This window comes from Mastigoproctus giganteus, chromosome 5 (assembly GCF_048544385.1).
Source record: "Mastigoproctus giganteus isolate SK-2022 chromosome 5, ASM4854438v1, whole genome shotgun sequence".
In the NCBI taxonomy this organism is placed as follows: Eukaryota; Metazoa; Arthropoda; class Arachnida; order Uropygi; family Thelyphonidae; genus Mastigoproctus; species Mastigoproctus giganteus.
This window is the reverse complement of record NC_143579.1, coordinates 115,716,669-115,737,057: the sequence shown is the minus strand read 5'-3', so window position 1 is coordinate 115,737,057 and position 20,389 is coordinate 115,716,669. Positions and strand designations below refer to the sequence as shown.

At 38.0% G+C, this 20,389-nt stretch overlaps 1 protein-coding gene across 1 annotated transcript in view; it reads right to left on the bottom strand.

Annotated features, from left to right (window-relative positions):
* The window catches only part of Grx3 (Glutaredoxin 3), a 238,271-nt gene that overhangs the window by 62,680 nt on the left and 155,202 nt on the right, over window positions 1–20,389 (bottom strand). The window contains exon 7 of the mRNA XM_090373419.1: window positions 1,465–1,609. Within this exon, the coding sequence (XP_090229545.1) occupies window positions 1,465–1,609 (145 nt within the window). The remainder of the gene's footprint in view (window positions 1–1,464; window positions 1,610–20,389) is intronic.

The window sequence follows — 20,389 nt, the reverse complement described above, 5'->3', positions numbered from 1 at the left end:
TTAAAACGTGCCATGGCTTAACCAAAAGTTATTTGAGGTAAAAGTGGAATGTAATTGAAGAAGACTGTATCCACTAGAAATAAACAGTTTTGAAACAAATTATGGAGGACTACGAGCCCAAAGGCATATTCAACATTCATGGAAACAGGTCTATTTTTTAAATGTTTGCCGAACAAGACTGACTTTTAAAGGTGATAAATATTTAGGTGGTAAAAATAGTAAGGAGAGAATTACAGTCTTGGCTGATGAAAATATGGCTGGTAATCAAAGACTGAAGCTTTTGGTAACAAGCAAAAGTAAACAACTCTGATGTTTAAAAGGAGTAAAGTTGTTAGAGTTGGACAACAACAAAAAATCTTGGATGACAAGTAAAATTTCTGAACAATGGATTTTAAATTTTGACAGAAAAATCATGTTGATTGTCGACAACTGCCCTGCCCACCTTCACTCAGTAATTTTGAAACTTACAAGTGTGAAGCTTGTTTTCTTCCCCCCAAATATCTCATATAAACTTGTGCCAATGTACCAAGGCATTTTTCAAGAATTTTAAAATGCACTACCAAGGGCACAGTGAAAAATATTATACTGAGAATAGAAACCAACCAACCTATAGATTCTATTATAGATTTGTGGATGTACTTAGAGTTGGTGAAGGTGTGAAGTCAAGATGTGATGGAAGTGACGATTAAGAATTATTTTGCAAAAACAGGTTTTGCTAAAACACCAAGTAACAGTGATGAGAGGGATGACTACTACAACATATTGAGCAATCTGGGAAGAACTCTAAGCAAAAGGTTTGATCAGTGGAAAAATTATCCTTGACAAATTTTTAGGAGTTGATAATGATATTATAGTAGCTGAATATCCAAGTGATTCCAACAGTTTGGTGAATATTCACAGAACTAGTGTCAATATAGAAAACAAGTTGGACGAAAAGGAGGGCAACGAAGCAATATTAAACCTTCCAAACATGAAACGTTGGCAGAACTTGAAACTTTGCATTGAGGCCTTCAGGTGAAGAAAGTGTGAAAGAAAATATATTTGAGTGTTTAAATAAATGTGAACATTTTTATGAACAATGTATGGTAAAATCCAACATACAACAAAAAATAGCTAAATATTTTACGAAATAATTTTTAAAAGTGTACTACAATATAGTGTGCATCATGTACATAGTAATTTCTTAAATATGTTAATAAATTAATTGTTTTAAAATGTTAGAAAATTTATTCATTCCATTTATTTCTGATTTATTTCTCATCTTTTACTATATTTCTAAACGATGAATTACAGCATTTTTCACTATTGAAAAGGTCATATTTCTTTACAACGAAATTTCTGTTTAACAAATTTTTTCAAGTGAACAATCGATTTTGTTATAGAGGCCCAAACTGTATAGTATGTAAAAATAAAAAGAACACAAAACATCAGTTCCATATCACTTTTTATAACTATCTTATTTACCTGTTATTCAGATCTTCCTTTTTTGGTATTATGTTGTCCAATTCACCACTCTCAGATAATTCCTTCAGAATATCTAATCCTCCAATTAACTCTCCATTGACATAAAGTTGTGGATAGGTTGGCCAGTTGGAATAGTTCTTGAGGCCTAAACATTTAAGCTGTGCTATAATTATAATGTAAAAATATGTACAAACATTAAATCACTATGTGCTTCTTAAGAAGCACAGTGATTTAATTTAGTGGCTTAAGAAGCACATAGTTCAATGGCTTAAATAGAGTGTTATCAAGTTTAAATAGTGTGAACTAAAACCAAAAAACTTTTAATTCACATTCGTTAAATCAATTAAGTCGATTATTAAATCAACTGCATTCATGCTAGAAGCAAGCATATCGGGGAAATATTATGGATGGAAAGAAGAGTTCGGTTTTGTAGATTCCAGTGAGAGTCAACATAGGATGTCATATTAGCAATCAATAAGTTCATGCCATTACAGCAAAACTGCAAGTCCTAGATCAACAGTGGCTTACATAATCAACAAATGGAAACACTGTGGTGATACTACAGATAGAGGACAATTAGATAAAACTACAGAAATATGGAAAGGGATCTGTGTGAGAGAACCTATGTGCTACCCTTCGGCAAGCCTTGCAGAACAGTAGTACTTAGAAGGGTTGCAGAAGAGTAGCAGACAGTCTGTTAATCATCATGAACTGTTATTACTACAAGGACATAGGGAACTGCATAAATATCAGCCTTTTTGGAAGAACTGCAACATTGAAACTAAAATTAAGAGTCATGCGATGTAGGGCATAAAGTCACCTGCTACAAAACCCATCAAAAGGATGCCTGAAACTCTGGAAGGGTTAGTGTTAGTATCAGTATTAATAGTGGCAAATGATGCAAGAAAACAAGTTTATATAGCATCAGCCAAAAAATAAATAAGTAAAATAAAATAAAAAATTGAAAAAAAAAAATCCCATTTCACCTCCAATAGTTTGTCTGGTTCTCTCTTGAATTTATTCGAACTATCCACTTCCACAATACATGGAAGCTTTCAAATCAACCACCCTTTGGAAGCCAAACTTCTGCACATCTGCTCTGCAACAATCTTTCTCAATTTGAATTTATGTGCATAGTCTGAGTAAGAGGAAGAATCCATCAGCATTGAGTTTTCTCAAGACATTCAAAGCCTTAAATGTTCCAATCAGATCACCTCGCAGGTGCTTAGTCTCCAGCCACTGCAATTTACAGAACTGAAGCCTTTATAGGTAAGAGCACCTCCTTGTTCCGTCACGAATTTTATGGACTTTTCCATACCTATTCCAGCAGCTCTATATCCTTCCTAAGATGATTACTTCCCCAAAATCTTTCCAATTAGCATTTGCTACCTGTAACATCAGATGTTCCCAAAGTATAGAATTTAAAAAATGTCTGTGACCTGTACTCATCCTTATGGAAGCAAAGCAAAAATCCTTTCCTTCGCCCTTGACAGTAGTTATGTCTTTAAATAAGTACCACATCAATACACTGTGCTTACTGCCACCCAGAGAGACTTTTACCTGCAGGTTCTTAATGCACAAAGTGTCGTTACTAATCAGATCAAGAGTACTGCTTCCTCTTGTTTGTTCTCTGACATGCTATAACAAAGTCTTACTGGTGTGTGAGTGATAACCTTACAGGTTCAACTAAATATATGGAAAGTTAATCCCCATAATAAGACATTCGGATTTACTGGATTGCTCTATTTCATTTCATAGTTGTTAATAGTCATGACCGTCATTAGGCCTATAACACACTCCTATTCTCATTTTTGTTTTCCCACTGCTTATGTCATGCCAAACTAACTCAACATTACACTTAGCATTAGTAGAGGCATACGATGCAAACTCATTCAGAATCAGCCCACAAAAAAAACCTCACATTTCACCCCTCCATTCATTGAAAATGCCTTTCCAGCTCAGTCTTAAATTTATTTAGGCTATCAACTTCCACAACAAAAGATGGAAGTCTGTTCCACCAATCAACTACCCGCTGGTTAAAGACAAATTTCCGCACATCTATTCTACAACTGACTTTCCTCAACTTGAACCTATGCCCCCTCATGTTCTTAATCTGAGCAAGAGGAAGAATCCCATCAGCATTCAGCTTGCTCAACCCATTCAAGCCCTTATACACATCAATCAGTTCACCTTGCAGGAGTCTACTCCCAGGCACTACAATTTGCAGAACTCAAGCTTTTCTAAGTAAAAGCACCCCTTTGTTCCCCTCACTAATCTTATTGCCCTTTTTTGTACTCATTCTAGCAACTCTACATCTTTCCTAAAATGAGGCCAGAAGACCTGTACACAGTACTCTAGGTGTGGCCTGACCATTGCCTTTTATAACGGGATATTCACCTCCTTTTCCCTGCTAGCAAGATTCCTATATATCATTGACAAGACTCCATAACGTGCACTGGCAGCCTGTCGGAATTGCTCAGAGAACTTCATATTTCACTGCACAATTACCCCCAGGTCTTTTTCACTTTCCACTTAATTGAGTGTAGTACCACATAGTTGGTACGTTTCTCTTTGGTTATTGCTACCCATATGCAATACTTTGCATTTGTCAATGTTAAACTTCAGTTGCAACTTTTCAGCCCATTTGAACAACTTATCTAGATCCGGTTCGAGTAGCATACTGTCTTTACCTTCATTAACAACCCTGCCAACCCTTGTATCATCTGCAAACTTGGACATTAAACTTAATATACCTTCATCAATATCATTGATAAATATGCACAACAACAATGGGCACAACACCAAAATCTGGGGAACTCCACTAATAACATTTGTTCACGAAGAGCAGTGTCCATTGATTACCACTCTCTGTCGACTCTCACTCAACCATCCCTTTATCCATTGTAGCAACTTACCCTTAATGCCATACCTTTCCAATTTGTACAGCAGTCTTCCATGTGCAACAGTATCAAAAGCTTTACTGAAATCCAAGTATATGATATCAAAATTATTTTTAGTATTCAGTTCCTTTGCGACTACATCATAGTATCCAATCAAATTGGTCAGAAAAGACCTTTTAACGAACCCATGCTGTGTCTTAACTATTACTGAAGTTTTGTCCAGTTGATCCTGCAATGCTTCGACCAGCGATTCCATTATTTTCCCGGAACACATGTTAAACTAACAGGTCTATAGTTACCTGTGTCACCTTTTGAACCCACTTTGTGAATTGGTGATACATTTGCACACCTCCAGTCCATGGGGACCTCCCCTGAGTCCAAGGAAACTCTCATTATTATGGCTTATGATCATTCAGTTTATCAGCTACCTGAGCATGATCATCAGTAGTCAACCCATCTATGTTAAGTGGTCCAATCTGATTCATCCCTTTCCTTCTAGAGTTTACATAAATAAAGAACTCTTTGCTGTTTTGCTTTGCATCCTTTGCCAAGGATTTCTCATAATCTGCCATCGTCAGCCTAACCTCCTTTGTGACTTGATTACTGACTAGTTTATATCTGCCACAAGCTCCTGTGTCACCTGATACTTTATATGCATCCCATTCAATTTTTTTCTCTGCCACAAGCCTCATCAGTTTATCTGACATCCATTTAGGCCTAAACCTTGAACAATATATTTTTTAGTTGGAATGAAAAGCCTAGTAAGCCTCCAAAATTAAGTCCCTGAAGGCTTTCCATTTAGAATTCAAAGTTGATTCCACTGTATAGAATTTAAAAACTGTCTGAGACCCCTGTAATCACATTTATGAAAGCAAAAGCCCTTCCCTTTAGACCTTGATGGTAGTTACATCCTTAATTAATTCACACATCAGTACATTGTGATAACTGTCACCCAATGGTTTCTTTATCGGCAAATTTTTAATGCATGGATAATCACTGCTGATAACCAGATCAAGAGTATTACTCCCTCTGGTTACCTCTCGAACATGTTTCTGTAGAAAACAGTCATCCAATAAATCCACAAAAGTCTTGCTAGTGTGCGAGTGACCAAACCACAAGTTCCAGTCAATATCTGGAAAGTTAAAATCCCCCATTATAAGACATTCTGATTTACTGGCCCACTCTTATTTCTCTGCACAATTGCTCATTATACTCATCAGATTCATTAGGCCTATAACACACACCTACTCTCATTTTTCTTTCCCAGTGCTTATGTCATACCAAACAGACTCAACATTGTATTGTCCACCACCATCAATTGGATGTACTTAGATTTCATACGTTTCTATATGTTTTATATTTTATAGATTTTATACGCCTGATATCCCAACAATATCTGCCTTTGATGTCTTGACTACCACTTCATACTCATCAAATTTATTAACTATTCTTGTATTGTTGTACATGCACCTGTTTCTACTCTTAGTTATCCTAACACAGCCCATGTATTTATTTGTTCCACTATGACTCCCACCAGTCCTGGAAATCTCCATTGCCTTGCTTTCCAGGCTGCTGCTCATTCTAATAGAAGCAGTGCAATAATCACTTTTGCCTATGCCTGCAGTCACTTTTAACCTTTTAGTCTGTGTATCCCCCCCAAGCTAGCAGTTTTCCGACCCACCAAACACTGCCTCAATAGCATGCATCAGCAAATATTCTTGCACCCTTTCTATTTAAGTGTACCCCATCCCTGTAGAAGCAGTCTCTCCTGTCAACAAGCACAGACCAGGCTGAAAAAAAATTCTACCCCTTGAGCCTTGCACAATCTCTCCAGAACTGAATTGATCGACAAGGCTCTAACCCTCCTATCATGTCTGGTCAGAATTGCAGACACTTTCACATTCAAACCTGACTTGGAACTTTTTTTTTTTCAACATTGACCTGTACTTGTTGAGTAAATCTGCAGATCTCTTAATGTCATTAGTTCCAACGGGTACAACAATATCACCTTTCGTGCCCTTAAAAGATGATATCTGCTCTACAATGTCATCAACATTTGCTCCTGGAAGACACATCCTGATCCTGTTCCACCTATCCTTCTTGCATAGCATATTCCCCGTCTCCCTGGCAATAGAGTCACCAACAATAAATACTTCCTTTGGGACCAGCATTCTGCCTTGGCGAATGCCTCTGTGTTGCCTGATGCACAGGAATGAGCTTTGCCACTGAGCTGGGCAGCTGAGAGCTTGATGGGCCCCTCATATTAATTTTTTCAAGGGCATTTACCATCAGAATTTTTCAAGGGCATTTACCAACCCATCAGAATGCTGAGTTGCCACCTAATTTCTTAATACTCTAGGCATCTAAGTACACACAAAGACAACCTCCTTGGTTAGATCATGTCCCATTTTAGAGCAAACAAATTCAGAAAACATTTCACATTTCGCACATTTTTTGAGACTGTGATGCATTGGAGAATTGCCCCTTTCTCCCCCGAGTCACAGCACTCTCGCTAGTCTGATCTTTGTTTCACAGCTCTAGTCTGGCTCATGATATCTGTTTAAATACAATTTAATTAACAATGAAATTTAATAAGATTAATATTTTTGATTAATTGATAATACTATAATAAGCTAACAGATTCCTAATTGAGTGCTTTGTATAATGCTATCTACGTAAAATTTAATATCTCTGTAAAACAATGTAGTATGTTAAATTAAAGAATACGGTAAAAATTAAAAATACTTATCCCTTTACAGCAGCCAAAAATTCACTGACTGTTCTCTCCAACCCTTAATTATCTTCAAAAATTAATGATCTTTGATCACTTGCTACCCATATTTACTGTATGCACTGCCTTAGATTTAATATGCTTCTTACTAAGAAAATGCTCCCCCCCCTTTGCCCTGTCTGTACAATTATACATATAATAAATATAAATGGATATATGAGTGTAAACATATGAGCTTAAGTAAGTCTTAATGTGATAATGTATATACATTTTATGGTTACGAGTGAGTGAATGTGAGTCAGTGTTATTAGTAATGGCCATATGGTGCAAGGAAACCTAAGGCTTATGCTGCACAATCAAAAAAATAATAATAATAAAAGAAAATAGACAACCTATGTGTTTCCCTCCTCCCAAATGTAACTATCCAGCTTATCTTTGAATTTCTCCAAACTCTTAGCATCTACCACTCACGTAGATAACTTATTCCAGTAATTCATAACTCAATAGCTAAAATAAAACTTCCAGCAATCCAGTCTAAACATCTCTTCCTGTAACTTGAATTTATTTTACTCATTCATTTTACTTTTGCCTCTCTGAGGTGTTTAAGACACCTCAATCAAATCTCCTCTAAGGTTTTTTTTTTTTTTTTTGATTTGGTAGTTGTTGGCGCATCGGCTTCTGTGGCCATATTGCACCTCCAAAGGTTTTTGCAGTACAGTGATCCAAGCCCGAGGCGGGAATCGAACCCGCGACCTTTGGGTTGCCGGGCAGGTACTTTACCCACTCGGCTAGCCCGGTCGGCTCCTCTCCTCTAAGGTGCCTAGTTTCCAAGCTGCGAAACCCATATATTCAGTCTTTCCTCATACGGATGCCCTTTTGCCGATCTCATAGGTGAGTTACCAGTTTTTGGACCCTTTCAAGAAGCTCGGTCTTTTTTTTTAAAGTTTGGTCTCCATACTTGAACAAGTGTTCAAGTATGGAGTGTGGTCTAACAATTGCCTTATTGGATTATGACATCCTTATCTCTACTAGCAAATATTCAATAAATCATCAATAGGACATTACAGACCTGCAAACTGACTACAATTCTTGGAGTCAGTTTATGATACAATTCTTGATTGTATCATCAACTCCCAAATCCCTTTCTTCCACTACTGACTTTAGTTCAACTCCAACAAGCGTATACATTTTGGGGCTACTGTTCCTCAGGTTTACGTAAGACTTTGCACTTTGCTGGATTAAAACAGCTGCCACTTTTCTGACCATCCCTGAAGTCTTTTTAGATCACTCTACAGAAGCTCTGCTTGGCAGTGATCATTAACTACTCTACTGATCTTTTCATCATCTGCAAATTTAGACGTAACAGCCTCTATCTCTTCATCAATGTCACTTAAGAAAATGAAAAACAACAGTGGTTTCAATACTGATTCTTGGGGAAACCCCAATTCTTATATTAACCAACCTGACAGATAACCATTTATCACAACCCTTTGCCTTCTGCCCTGAATCCATCCTGCTATCCATCTAAGGATTTTCCCTGTGATTTCAATCTGTTCTGGCTTATAAACTGCTCAAGTGGGACTGAGTCAAATGCTTTGCTGAAATCTAAATAAACAATGTCAAAATTATTCCCTAGATCCAGCTCATGAGTGACCCTGTCAAAACAGCTAATCAGATTTGTTAAACATTATTTTCCCTTTATAAAACCATACTGAGTATCCTTCAGAATTCTATTTTGTATCTAAATGATCCTGAATTCCACCCTTGTTCATTGCCTTCATGATTTTCCCTACTACTGAAGTTACCGGTCGATAATTTCACACTACACTCTTAGAACCGGCCTTGTGTACTGGAGATACGTTGGCACTTTTCCAATCCAATCTCTCCTGAGCCATATATTCCTGTATATCACTGACAAGACCCTATGAGCCAAACTGACAGCCCATCTGCACAGTCAGAACACTTCACATTGACTGCACAACCATCCCCAGGTCCTTCTTACTCCCCACCACCCCAAGTGCAGCACTACATAGCCGGTATTCCACCCTGGGGCCAATTCCACCCATGTGCAGCACCCTGCTCACGCCAATGCCAAACTTCACCACCATTCCTCAGCCCACCCCTTCCAGATTCTGCCGCAGCAGCACACTGCCACTACTGGAATCAAAAACCTTACTAACCCCTGTATCATGTCCAAACTTGACATTAAGCCCGATACACCATCAGTAAAATTGTTCATGGTACATGTTCAGCAAAGTACCAAAACAATTCTGTGTCTGTGTGAGTGCACATGCGTGCATCTGTGTTGGGTGGGAAGGACCACATTCCTTAAATATTACGGTCTTTTTTTAACCGCCCATCTACTTAAATTAAGATAATTTATTAAATGCATCACAAACAGAATGATCTTATCTGCAAAGAGTTTTAAATCTCCGAAAAACTTCTGCGTTCATTTCATATATAATATATATAATATGTGTGTGTGTGTGTGTGAGACCTCAGTTCCAATCTAAATGATGTCCACTTCCACCAACGTGATATTTACCTCCACTAATATTTGTTTTTTTGCACCTCTTTGCGCTGCTACTGGATCAGCTTAGCTTACTAATTCTTTCACAATGGATTGTACAACCAGATAATCAGAGCCTACAATTTTTCTAACATGCAGAACTAAAATGATGAGAAACTGTGGTCCCACCTATTATTAACCTATTACTATTATATTATTAAAGAACCTATTATTAAAATAATATCCACTAATACTGAAGGTCTCTCTCTTTAGGTAAGGAAGAACTTCTCCTTAAACTATATGCTAGTTCCAAGTGTGACATACTCTGTATTCAAGAAACTCACCTAGGCCCAAATCATTGATGCCCTTACGTGAAATGCATATAAACAATGTGCAAAAGAAAACATGAGAAATATGCCAACATAATCTTCGCGAGGCAAGGAATATTATATTGTTTGCTCAACAGTGAACTCTGTAGACAATTACTTTGAAGTACTAACGATTAAACTGGACAAATTCTTTATTAGCACGATTAACAAACCTTCAGATGCCACTTTCAAGTCCCCAGAAAGACACATTCAGTGAGATGGGGAAAAGGGAAATACATTTTATCATTGGAGACTTCAACAACCATAGCATCAACTGGGGCTGTCCTGAGACCACTGATAATGGCGTGCAATTGAAACCTGAACAGAAACAAATGTTAATCCTTATCCACAAAGCAAAACTACCAGCATCCTTCAACAGCGGGAGATATAGAGGCGAGGGTACAACCCAGATCTTATCTTTATAGGTGAAACCACTGGACAACAATGCACAAAAACCATCTGTGGCCTAATCCCTCATGCACAGCACAGCACAGGCCCATTACGTGCCAGATTTTTGCTTTTATTCAACCAAAGATGGTCCCCTTTAGATGCCACTTCAAATTTAAAAAAGCAAACTGGGAAAACTTGCCACCCTGTTGGATAATGCTTACTAGAATCAACCCAACTCCAGATAACTACAATTTATTGAAGTTCTCAAAAGGATTTGCAGAGAAAGCATACCAAGAGGATGTAGGACAGCCTATGTTCTAGACTCTGACGAAACCACAGAGTTGCTCTGGAAATATACACAACTGTTTGAGGCCAACCCATTTGATACAGAAACCATTGAAGCTGGAGATCAACTAGTGACAGCCATGGCAAGAAAGAAAAGCAATCAATGGATTCATCTCCTGGAAAACCTGGACATGTCAAATGATAGCCATGCCGCATGGAGATATGACAAAAACTCAACAATGACCCTACAACCCCGAAGCAACATGTAAACGTAACAACTAATCAAATTGCACACGCTTTTTATTAATGGAAAGATAAAGAAGAAAATTCGGAGAACCAGGATTGACAGGAACCTCCCTCCTGAAACTAATGAACTAAGTAAATCCTTTACTCTATTGGAACTTGAATTGGCATCCGTGAGTTAAAAACAGAGAAGGCTGAAGAATTAGATGATGTCAGAAATTAAAAAATTACACACTTTGGAGTTGGAACCAGGAAGTGAATTGTGAACATATTTAACAACTGTCTCAAAGAATGTCAGATTCTCAAGTGAAAATCTAAAGTCACAGCTATACTAAAACCAGAGAAGAATGAAAACAACGCAAAGAACTATAGGCCTATTGCCTTTCTTTGTCATTTATATAAGCTCTCTGAATGTATTCTTCTAAACTGCCTTAAGATCTTTCATTTATGCAGATGACTGAGCTCTGGATGCACAGGGAAACACATTTGAAGAGAATAAGAGTAAACTTGCTACAGCACTCAACAACTCTCACACTACTATCAAAATAATCATCTGACACAAAATCCCCCACAAAGGTATCGACAATAGCATTCTAATCTGCTGCCATTGTTTTTTATATCTATATAGCAGATAACAGTAGTTCTACGAAACTTGTAGCAGTGTAATCAGTATCAGCAGAGGATTATAAATTATAGCACTACTTACATTTTTTAATAATTTAACTTGTCTCATAGATTGTAACATATGACAGTAATATTCGTACATCTTTTAGAATCGACAATTTGGCATAGATAGCTAGTGTGAGAGTTCGAACCATGTGGGTGGCAATAGCTAGTTAAATTTATTATCTATTATAACTACTTAGATTTTACAAATGTAATTTTTAAATTAAATTAATACATATAACTTGAGAGGAGATACAAAATTCATAACGTAACTCAGTTGGAGATAAAACTCAATACTGAATTATATATATATATATAGTGTTACAACTGCATTTGGATATGAGTTAGTGTTATATTTTTTAATTGTATTGAATTTAAATTTCAATTAAAATTGAAACAAAATCATTCCTTATACCAGAGCAGCAAAGTAAAAGGCCCAAGCTAGTGGGAGTGCTGTGGCTCAAGGGAGAACTGATGGTTGTGGTTGTCCTCTGAATCACAGCCTTTCGAAATGTACTGTTTGTTTGATGTTCATTGAGCAATCAGGAATGGGACATGATATTGCCAAGTGGAAGGTCTTAGTGCGTGCTGGTGTAAGGAGTGTGAGGAAATCAGGCAGCAAATCAGCATTGTTATGGGGCTATATGAGAGCTTGCAGAATAGGATAGATGCACTTGAAGGATTTAAACTGAGGGACCCATCAAGCTCTCAGCTGCCCACATCAACGGCAGAGCTTGCACTTCAACATTTGGCAATGCGGCAATCCCCACAGAAACTAAGTTGTTGTCAGTGACTCTATTGTCAAGGAAACGGGGAATATATTGTGCAAAAAGAATAGGTGAAACAGGACCAGGGTATGTCTGTCAGGGGCAAAGGTTGATGATATTGTACAGCAGATATCATATTAGGGCCGACATGTTGTACACGTGGGCACTAATGATATTAAGAGTAGGAGACCAGCAGAATTACTTAACAAGTACAGGTCAATGTTGTAAAAAAGCCATGAATTAGGGTTGAATTTGATGAAAGTGTATACAATTCTGCCCAGACACGATAGGAGGGAGTATATGATGAAAGCATTGCTAATCAATTTGGCCCTGGAGAGATTATGCAAAGCTCATGGGGTAGAATTTTTCTCAGCCTGGTCTGTGCTTTTTAACAGGAGAGACTGCTTCTACAGGGATGGGATATACTTAAATATAAAGGTTGCAAGAATATTTGCTGATGCTATCAAGGCACTTTAGGTGGGTCGGAAAACTACTAGCTTGTGGGGGATACACAGACTAACAGTTTAACTAGAGCCACAAGCAGAGGTGAAAGTGATTCTTGCACTGCTTTTACTGGAATGAGCAGCAACTTGGACAAGGTGAAGGGGATTTCAGAAACTGCTGGGTGTCATCGTGGAACAAGTAAATACATGGGCTGTGTTAGGGTAGCTAAGAACAGGAACAGGTGCAAGTATACTTGCATGAACACCAATGCTAGGAGTTTTGGTAAATAAATTTGATGAATATTAACAAAGTATTGGTCAAACCATCAAAGGCACATATTGTTGGAATATGGTAGACGTGGTGTGACACAGATAAAAGGAATCCAGAATTGGAATTTGGGGAATACAACGTGTACAGAAAGGATAGACAGGGCAAGAAGGGAGCAGTTATGCTATTAGTTAAGAAACACAAAATATAAGGAAGTATAGGTCTAATGACTCTGATGAGTATAGTGAACAACTGTACAGAGAAATAGAGTAGGCCAGTAAACCAGATTGTCTTATAATGAGGGATTTTAATTTCCCAGATATTGACTAGAACTTGAGGGTTGGTCACTCACGCGCTAGCAAGGCTTTTGTGGATTTATTGGATGATTGTTTTCTAGAACAGCATGTTCGGGAGGCAACCCAAATGAGTAAATACTCTTTGTCTGATTATCAATAGTGATTCTTGATGCATTAAGAATCTGCAGATAGAGGAACCACTAGGCGGCAGTGATCAGTGTGCTGAAGTGGGATTTACTCAAAGTAGTAACTATCATCAAGGGTAAAGGGAAGGGTCTTTGCTTTTGTAAAAGTGACTACGGTGGTCTGAGACAGTTTTTAAATTCTATGCAGTGGGACCAACTAAGAAATTTTGTTCAAGGTGCAGACCTAAATGGATGTCAAATGAACTAATGAGACATGTGGCAGAGAAGAAAAATGTATGGGATATATATAAATTAACAGGTGACAGTGAAGCCTATGTAAATATAAGCTGGTCTGTAATCAAGTCACAAATTACGTTAGGCAGGCAAAGGATGCAAAGAATTCTTTACTTATGTAAACTCTAGAAGGAAGGGAATGAATCAGATTGGTCCTCTTGATATCGATGGTTCAACTGTTGATAATCCTGCTCAGACTACAAACTAAATGTGTATTTTGCATTTATATTTACACATGAGGAGTTATATAGGTAGGGGAATGCCAGAGGTGTATTAAACTCTGGCAGTGAGCTAAATGATTTTGTAATACCTCACAGCAAATTGGAGGAGAAATTGTTGAAAATAAATAAGGAAGACACCTGGGGTGGATGGGATCTATCCAATTATATTAAAGTAGGCAGCAAAGGAAGTAAGCAAACCCTTAACCATAATTATGAGAGCTTCCTTGAACTCAGAAGAGGTACCCATGGTTTGGAGATGTGCAAATTGAATCTAATTCATAAAGGAAGATCAAAGGGTGACAAGTAATTACAGACCTGTTAGTTTAACTTCTGTTCAGGGGAAAGAAATAGAGGCACTGGTTAAAGAAGCACTGCAGGACCTTTTTAGTCACGGAATACTTTTCATCTCACAACATATTCACGGAACTCTTATGAAACACAAGTTTAGAGGGAGCCAAAGAACAGTTTGCTAATATTTTATCACATATGACACACTATGCATCCTGAGCGTATTTATTTCCAACACATGTAAAGCTGAAATTCAAACAACTGTCATTATACTTTCGTTTTGGTCTTTTATTAGTTGGTTCCTGTTTTTTCACTTCGGATTTTTTGGGAACAAAACAGTGCGATTTTTCATCTTCACTTTGAAGTGTAACAATATTGTGTTTGTTTTCATCGACCATAGTTGCAATACTAGAAGTACTTTACTTCTCATTTTAAAGTTCCTTTTTTTTCAACCACAAATCTATGGTCACATATTTTAATAATAATATTTCGAAAGACTAATAATTATCAAAAAAAATTTATACAAGGAAATAAGTTTAGTTATGATATCTGTTCACTTCCTCCTCTCCTTCAACCCATGTACTCAAATGTACTTGAATGGCATTTTAGATCACCACATTGCTATTTTTCGTAGGTGTCATTACCTCTATACATACTTCTCTATGCAAAGCATCCCAAAATAAAGTGTACCATGGTCTATGCCAGTATACTAATAATTGAAAAAAAATGTGTTAAATATTATAATGATACAAAAGTGGTGTACGCTACAAATGTGCAAAAATTCATATATTTTATTTTTTTAATTATTAATTACGATTTTTCGCGGAACACAGTTTGAGAAACGCTGATTTAGATAACACTTACGTTATAGTTCGGACACAGCATGGGTTATTCTTGTCTGACCAATTTGATCGGATACTATGATGTGGTCACAAAGGAACTGGATGCAAAGAATAATTTTGATATATATTTGGATCTTAGGAAAAGTTTTTGATACTGTTGCACATGGAAGACTACTGTACAAATTGGAGCAGTATGACAATAAGAGCAAAATGCTGCTATGGATAAAGGGATGGTTGAGTGGGGGGGGGGAGAGAGAGAGAAAGAGAGAGAGTGTTAATCAATGGACACTGCTCTTCATGGACTAAAGTTATTAGTGGAGTTCGCTGGGGTCCGTGTTGGGCCCATTGTTGTTTTCTATATTTATCAATGATATTAAAGGACTGTCATACAAGGTATACAAGGGTTAATGTCTAAGTTTTCAGACGATACACAGGTAGGCAGGGTTGTTAATGACAGTAATGATAGTATGCTACTGCAACAGAATCTGGAAAAGTTGGCAGATGGGCTGAGGTGCAATACCCATATGCAATACTTTACAAATGTAAAGTATTGCATATGGGTAGCAGTAATCCCAGAGTAATGTATCAACTGTTTATTACTACATTGAGGGTGGTAGAGAATGAAAAGGACCTGGGGGTAATTGTGCAGTCAGATATGAAGTTTTCTGAGCAGTGCAGACAGGTGTAAGAGTAGCTCATGGTGCCGTGTCAATGAGATACAGGAATTTTTCTAGCAGGGATTATCCCCTTGTACAAAGGGTACTAGGAAAGTTTTGCAATACAGCTTTGTTTATTTATTTTTTTCAAAGTAATTTCCTCTACATTCAATACACCTCTCCATCCTCCGAAACCAATCTTTAAACCAGTTCTGCCAAGTTTCACTAGGGAGTAAAGCACACTCGTTGTCCCAAGCCCGTAGAAGGTCCTCATCACTGGAAAACCGCCTCCCTTTTAGCTTCATTTTCACATGCAGGAACAGTGCAAAGTCGCAGGGAGCAAGGTCTGGAACTGTAGGGAGGGTGCTCGAGAAATTTCAGTCCTGTCGTGGTCAAATATTCGGTGCAGGCTTTGGCGCAGTGAGCTGCAGCATTATCATGATGGAGGTACCAGGTGTCCATTCTTGACTTTGGCCGCAGGTTCTTCATAGATCCAATGACTTTAGGCAGGCATTGTTCAGTATACCACTTAGCTGTGACTGTCTTCTGCGTGTCCAAAACGACACGTTCCACAATTCCACTCGATTTGAAAAATACAGCTATCATTTTCTTCTTTACAGATCGGGATTTTCTGACAATTACGGGTGTGTTGTCATCATCAAAGACCCAAACTTTGTTTTGAGCCTTGGTCGGCAGATCGTAATAGTACAGCCAAGTCTCGTCACCTGTCACGATGTTGTCCCTTATCAAACTTTTTTAACATCTCCCGGCACCAAGTCACACGTCGTGTCATCTGCTCTTCAGTCAGTTGATGCGGCACCCAGAGCGAACAAAGTTTCTTCACGTGCAAATGATCTTGCAGAATCGAACGAATTGCTGGTGCATTTAGGCCCAAAGTATCCTCTATTTGTTGGTAGGTCACTCGCCTGTTTTCATCAAGCATTTTCCTCACAGCAGTAACATTTTCCTCCGTAACTGACGTTCGTGGCCTTCCCAGCCTCTCAGAATCCTCCAGAGTGAAATTTCCCCCTTGGAGTTCTCTATACCACCTGAATATCGTTGTACGATGTGGACAATCATCATCTAGTGCAAGAGTCATATCTTCTAAGCACTGGTCTATGGTTAAACCACACACGAAATTATACCGCAAAACTGTCCTTATCTCATTTCGTGACCACGATGCCATCGCAAGCACTTTACACTCTCACTACTAATGAATAACTGAGCCCATCGACTTGGCGCGGTGGCTACTATGCACGTATGAACATGTCTCAACATGCAGCAACAAGCAGCTTCCTGTGATTCATTGTTGCGTCATATTGCAAAACTTTCCTAGTACCCTTTGTATAAGGCAATGGTCAGGCCACATCCTGAGTACTGTATACAGGGTCTGGAGGCCTCATTTTAGGAAGGATGTAGAGCTGCTGGATGGAACAATGGGTTGCTCGTACGAAGAAAGGCTTAAGTTTTGTAAATTACAGTGATTGGAGACTAGGCACCTGCGAGGTGATCTGACTGAAGTGTTTAAAGCCTTGAATAGTTTGAGCTTGATAAATGCTGATGGAATTCTTCCTCTTATGCAGCTTAATCTCCTGAGGGGACAAATTCAAATTGAGGAAAGACAGTTACAGAAGATGTGCAGAAGTTTGCCTTCAGCCAGCATGTGGTTGATTGCTGGAACAAACTTCCATCTGTCGTTGAAGTTGACAGCTTAAATAAATTCAAGGCAAAACTGGACAAACATTTGGAGCGAATGGATGGGTGAAATGGAAAGCGGTGTTTTTTTTTTTTTTTTTTGGCTTATGCTATAGAAGCTTGCTTTCTTGCATCATATGCCTCTGCTAATGCTAAAGACTCAGGTCTGTACATTCCACCTGCAAAACTACCTTGCCAACAAAGGCAGGGTATTGCCTTGGTACATTGTGACGCTCCAAAATACCTGGGCATCTCGCTAGATCATGCTTTAACATATAGGAAAAACTGTGGAAACATTAAACAGAATGTCACTACACACAACAATCTTCTTAAAAAACTGACATATTCCACATGGTGTGCAACCCCTAATACCTTAAGAACAACTGCTTTGGCATTATGCTATTCAGCTTGCAAATATGAAAGCTCAACTGGTGCTTCTCCACACATGCAAAGAAGGTAAATGTATCTGAATGACAGTTGCCATCTGATAACCGGATGCCCGGAAGGCTACCCCAGTCAAGCTGTATACTCTTGATGATATTGTCCCGCTGAACATGTGCTGGGAGACACAGGCAAGCAACTAACTACAAAAAGTGGCAGATAATCCATTACATCCTATGTTTGAACAACAACCTTCTGTTGGAAAAAACTGAAGTCAAGAAGAGAATTCCTTGTGACAACAAATGAATTGCTTACCACACCATCCTTGGCCTGCATTGCAAAGTGGAGAGCTAGAAGTGAACAAACTCAAAATTAGATGACCCCACTATAGAAAAATATCCCCTGGACATCTGTACAAGTGTAAAGTTAGGCAGTCACTAGCCATGTCTTTGAACTGGCACGGGTAGATCCAGAGACAATGTGAAGAAATAGGGTATCTAACCCCAAATTTCAACTGGAACAACAAAATATCTCCACAGCTGCTCCCTGCTCCTACAAGCTTGCAACATGCTCTTGGAGGAAACAAAGAATGTTATTGAAGTGGCCTGCTCTGGGCAGAAACTGTATAAAGAACTATACACAGACACTTTATTTTATGTGCTGCTGCTGTATATATTTATGGTATTTAGCTACTTGTTTATGCATGTTATCTAATATTTGAATTTTTTCATATTTGTTTCCAGTTTACACGAAATAAATAAAACCCATAGTGCATATATCGTACTACAATTTAGGGAAGTAGATATGACACTGATCTTACTATTACTTGCAAATAATGTTTGAGAATGCTCACAGACAGCAATGTTAAAGAAGATAAAAAAAACAAAGCCTGACGTAGCTGAGTAGTCAAGAGCGCGAGTGCAGTGGCACATGCTCTTTGAGTGGACCGGGATTCATTCCTGTGACTGCTAATTACGATTAACATTTGTATTAATTGATTTATTGTAAACTCCACTGACCTGGTGGTCATGCTGGAGTATAAACAAGAACATTTAAAATGTTCAACCGTGTCTGTCTACCTTGTACACCTTTCAGTAACAGAAAGACAGTTGCAGTGTAAGTAAGCATACAGTTTATCCACATATCTATTGCATATTGTCTATCTCTTGTGTTTTGCTTAGTAGTGTATTGTTAAAACATTGAAGTAAAGGCAAAGAAAATGTCTGAATCACACTGACAATTTCTGCTACATATGTGGATAGTTTACAACAAAAATTCACAGGAAGAAAACGTACAGACAGCATAACTAAATGTGCAAATTTTGTTCTTTGGTTACAAGATTGGTGATCAAGACAAAACTTCGGCTCCACATATGCACTGTATAACCAGCATCAGAAATCTAAGAATGTGGCTAACTGGAAAAATTAAGTATACCTTTTGCTGTTCCTATGGTGTGGTGAGAAGTGTGCAACACAATTGAATAATTGCTGTTTCTGTTTGACAAAAATATCAGGGATGTCCAGAAAAAGCAAGTACACCATCATATATCCTAACTTAATATCTGCTATAAACATCAGACTTGCCGGTAGCAAATACCCAAGAATCATGGAATAAGGAAGCAGTGCTGAATATGGCAAGGATTCTAAAACAGATTTGGACTACTAACCAGAAAAAATATAATACACCCACTTAATTAAGCAAGAAGAAATGAACAACTTAGTCTGTGTTTTCAAACTATCTAAAGAGCAAGCAGAACTCAACACTTAAAATTACTTGAAAATGGAAATAAAATTACAGTATAGTCAGTCCTCGTACAGCACGATAGTTGTGTTCCTAAAAACCCTTGTGCAATGCAAAATCATGCAATATAAACAATCATTTATGTGTGTTCAATCTTGGGTGGTCGGCACCTAACCCTATTTTTCCCATAGGGAAAAATAGGGTTAGGTGCCAACCACCCAAGATTGAACACATTTGTAACCAAAACATTACCAAACACAATAAATAATCGTAATAAAATACGTATTTTATTACGACTATTACGTAATAAAATATTGCTAATGCTTTTTCTCTATCATAAGGAAACTTGTTTTTTGTTTGATTTTCTATCCAAACAGATGACAGCCTTTCCATCTCTTCCAATTCTTTGTGTCTTAATCTAATGGATTTTAATTACACTTTGAGTTGTTCCTGCTATGAAAGTTGTTTTTATTTTCTGTGCATTCTTTGTAATTCTCGGCGTTGCCTCATTTAGGTCTGTAGCACGTGCAATATCATCACACGGTCTTTTATTTTGCTCAAGGCATTTCACAATTTCATATTTTTTCTCTATCGACAGAGGTGGACTGGCCATAAGCCTCACCGGGGAAACCCCGGTGGGCCGGAGGCCGGTGTGATTTTGGCCATAAACCATAGCATGAGGCCACTATAAATTTTCCCAGGTAAGAATTTTTGACCCAGTCCGCCTCTGTTCATCGATATTGCTTTTCGTTTTCTCTCTGAATCTGTAGTGTCTTCACCAGGACGCTTCCTTTTCACACCTTTTAAGAATTTTACA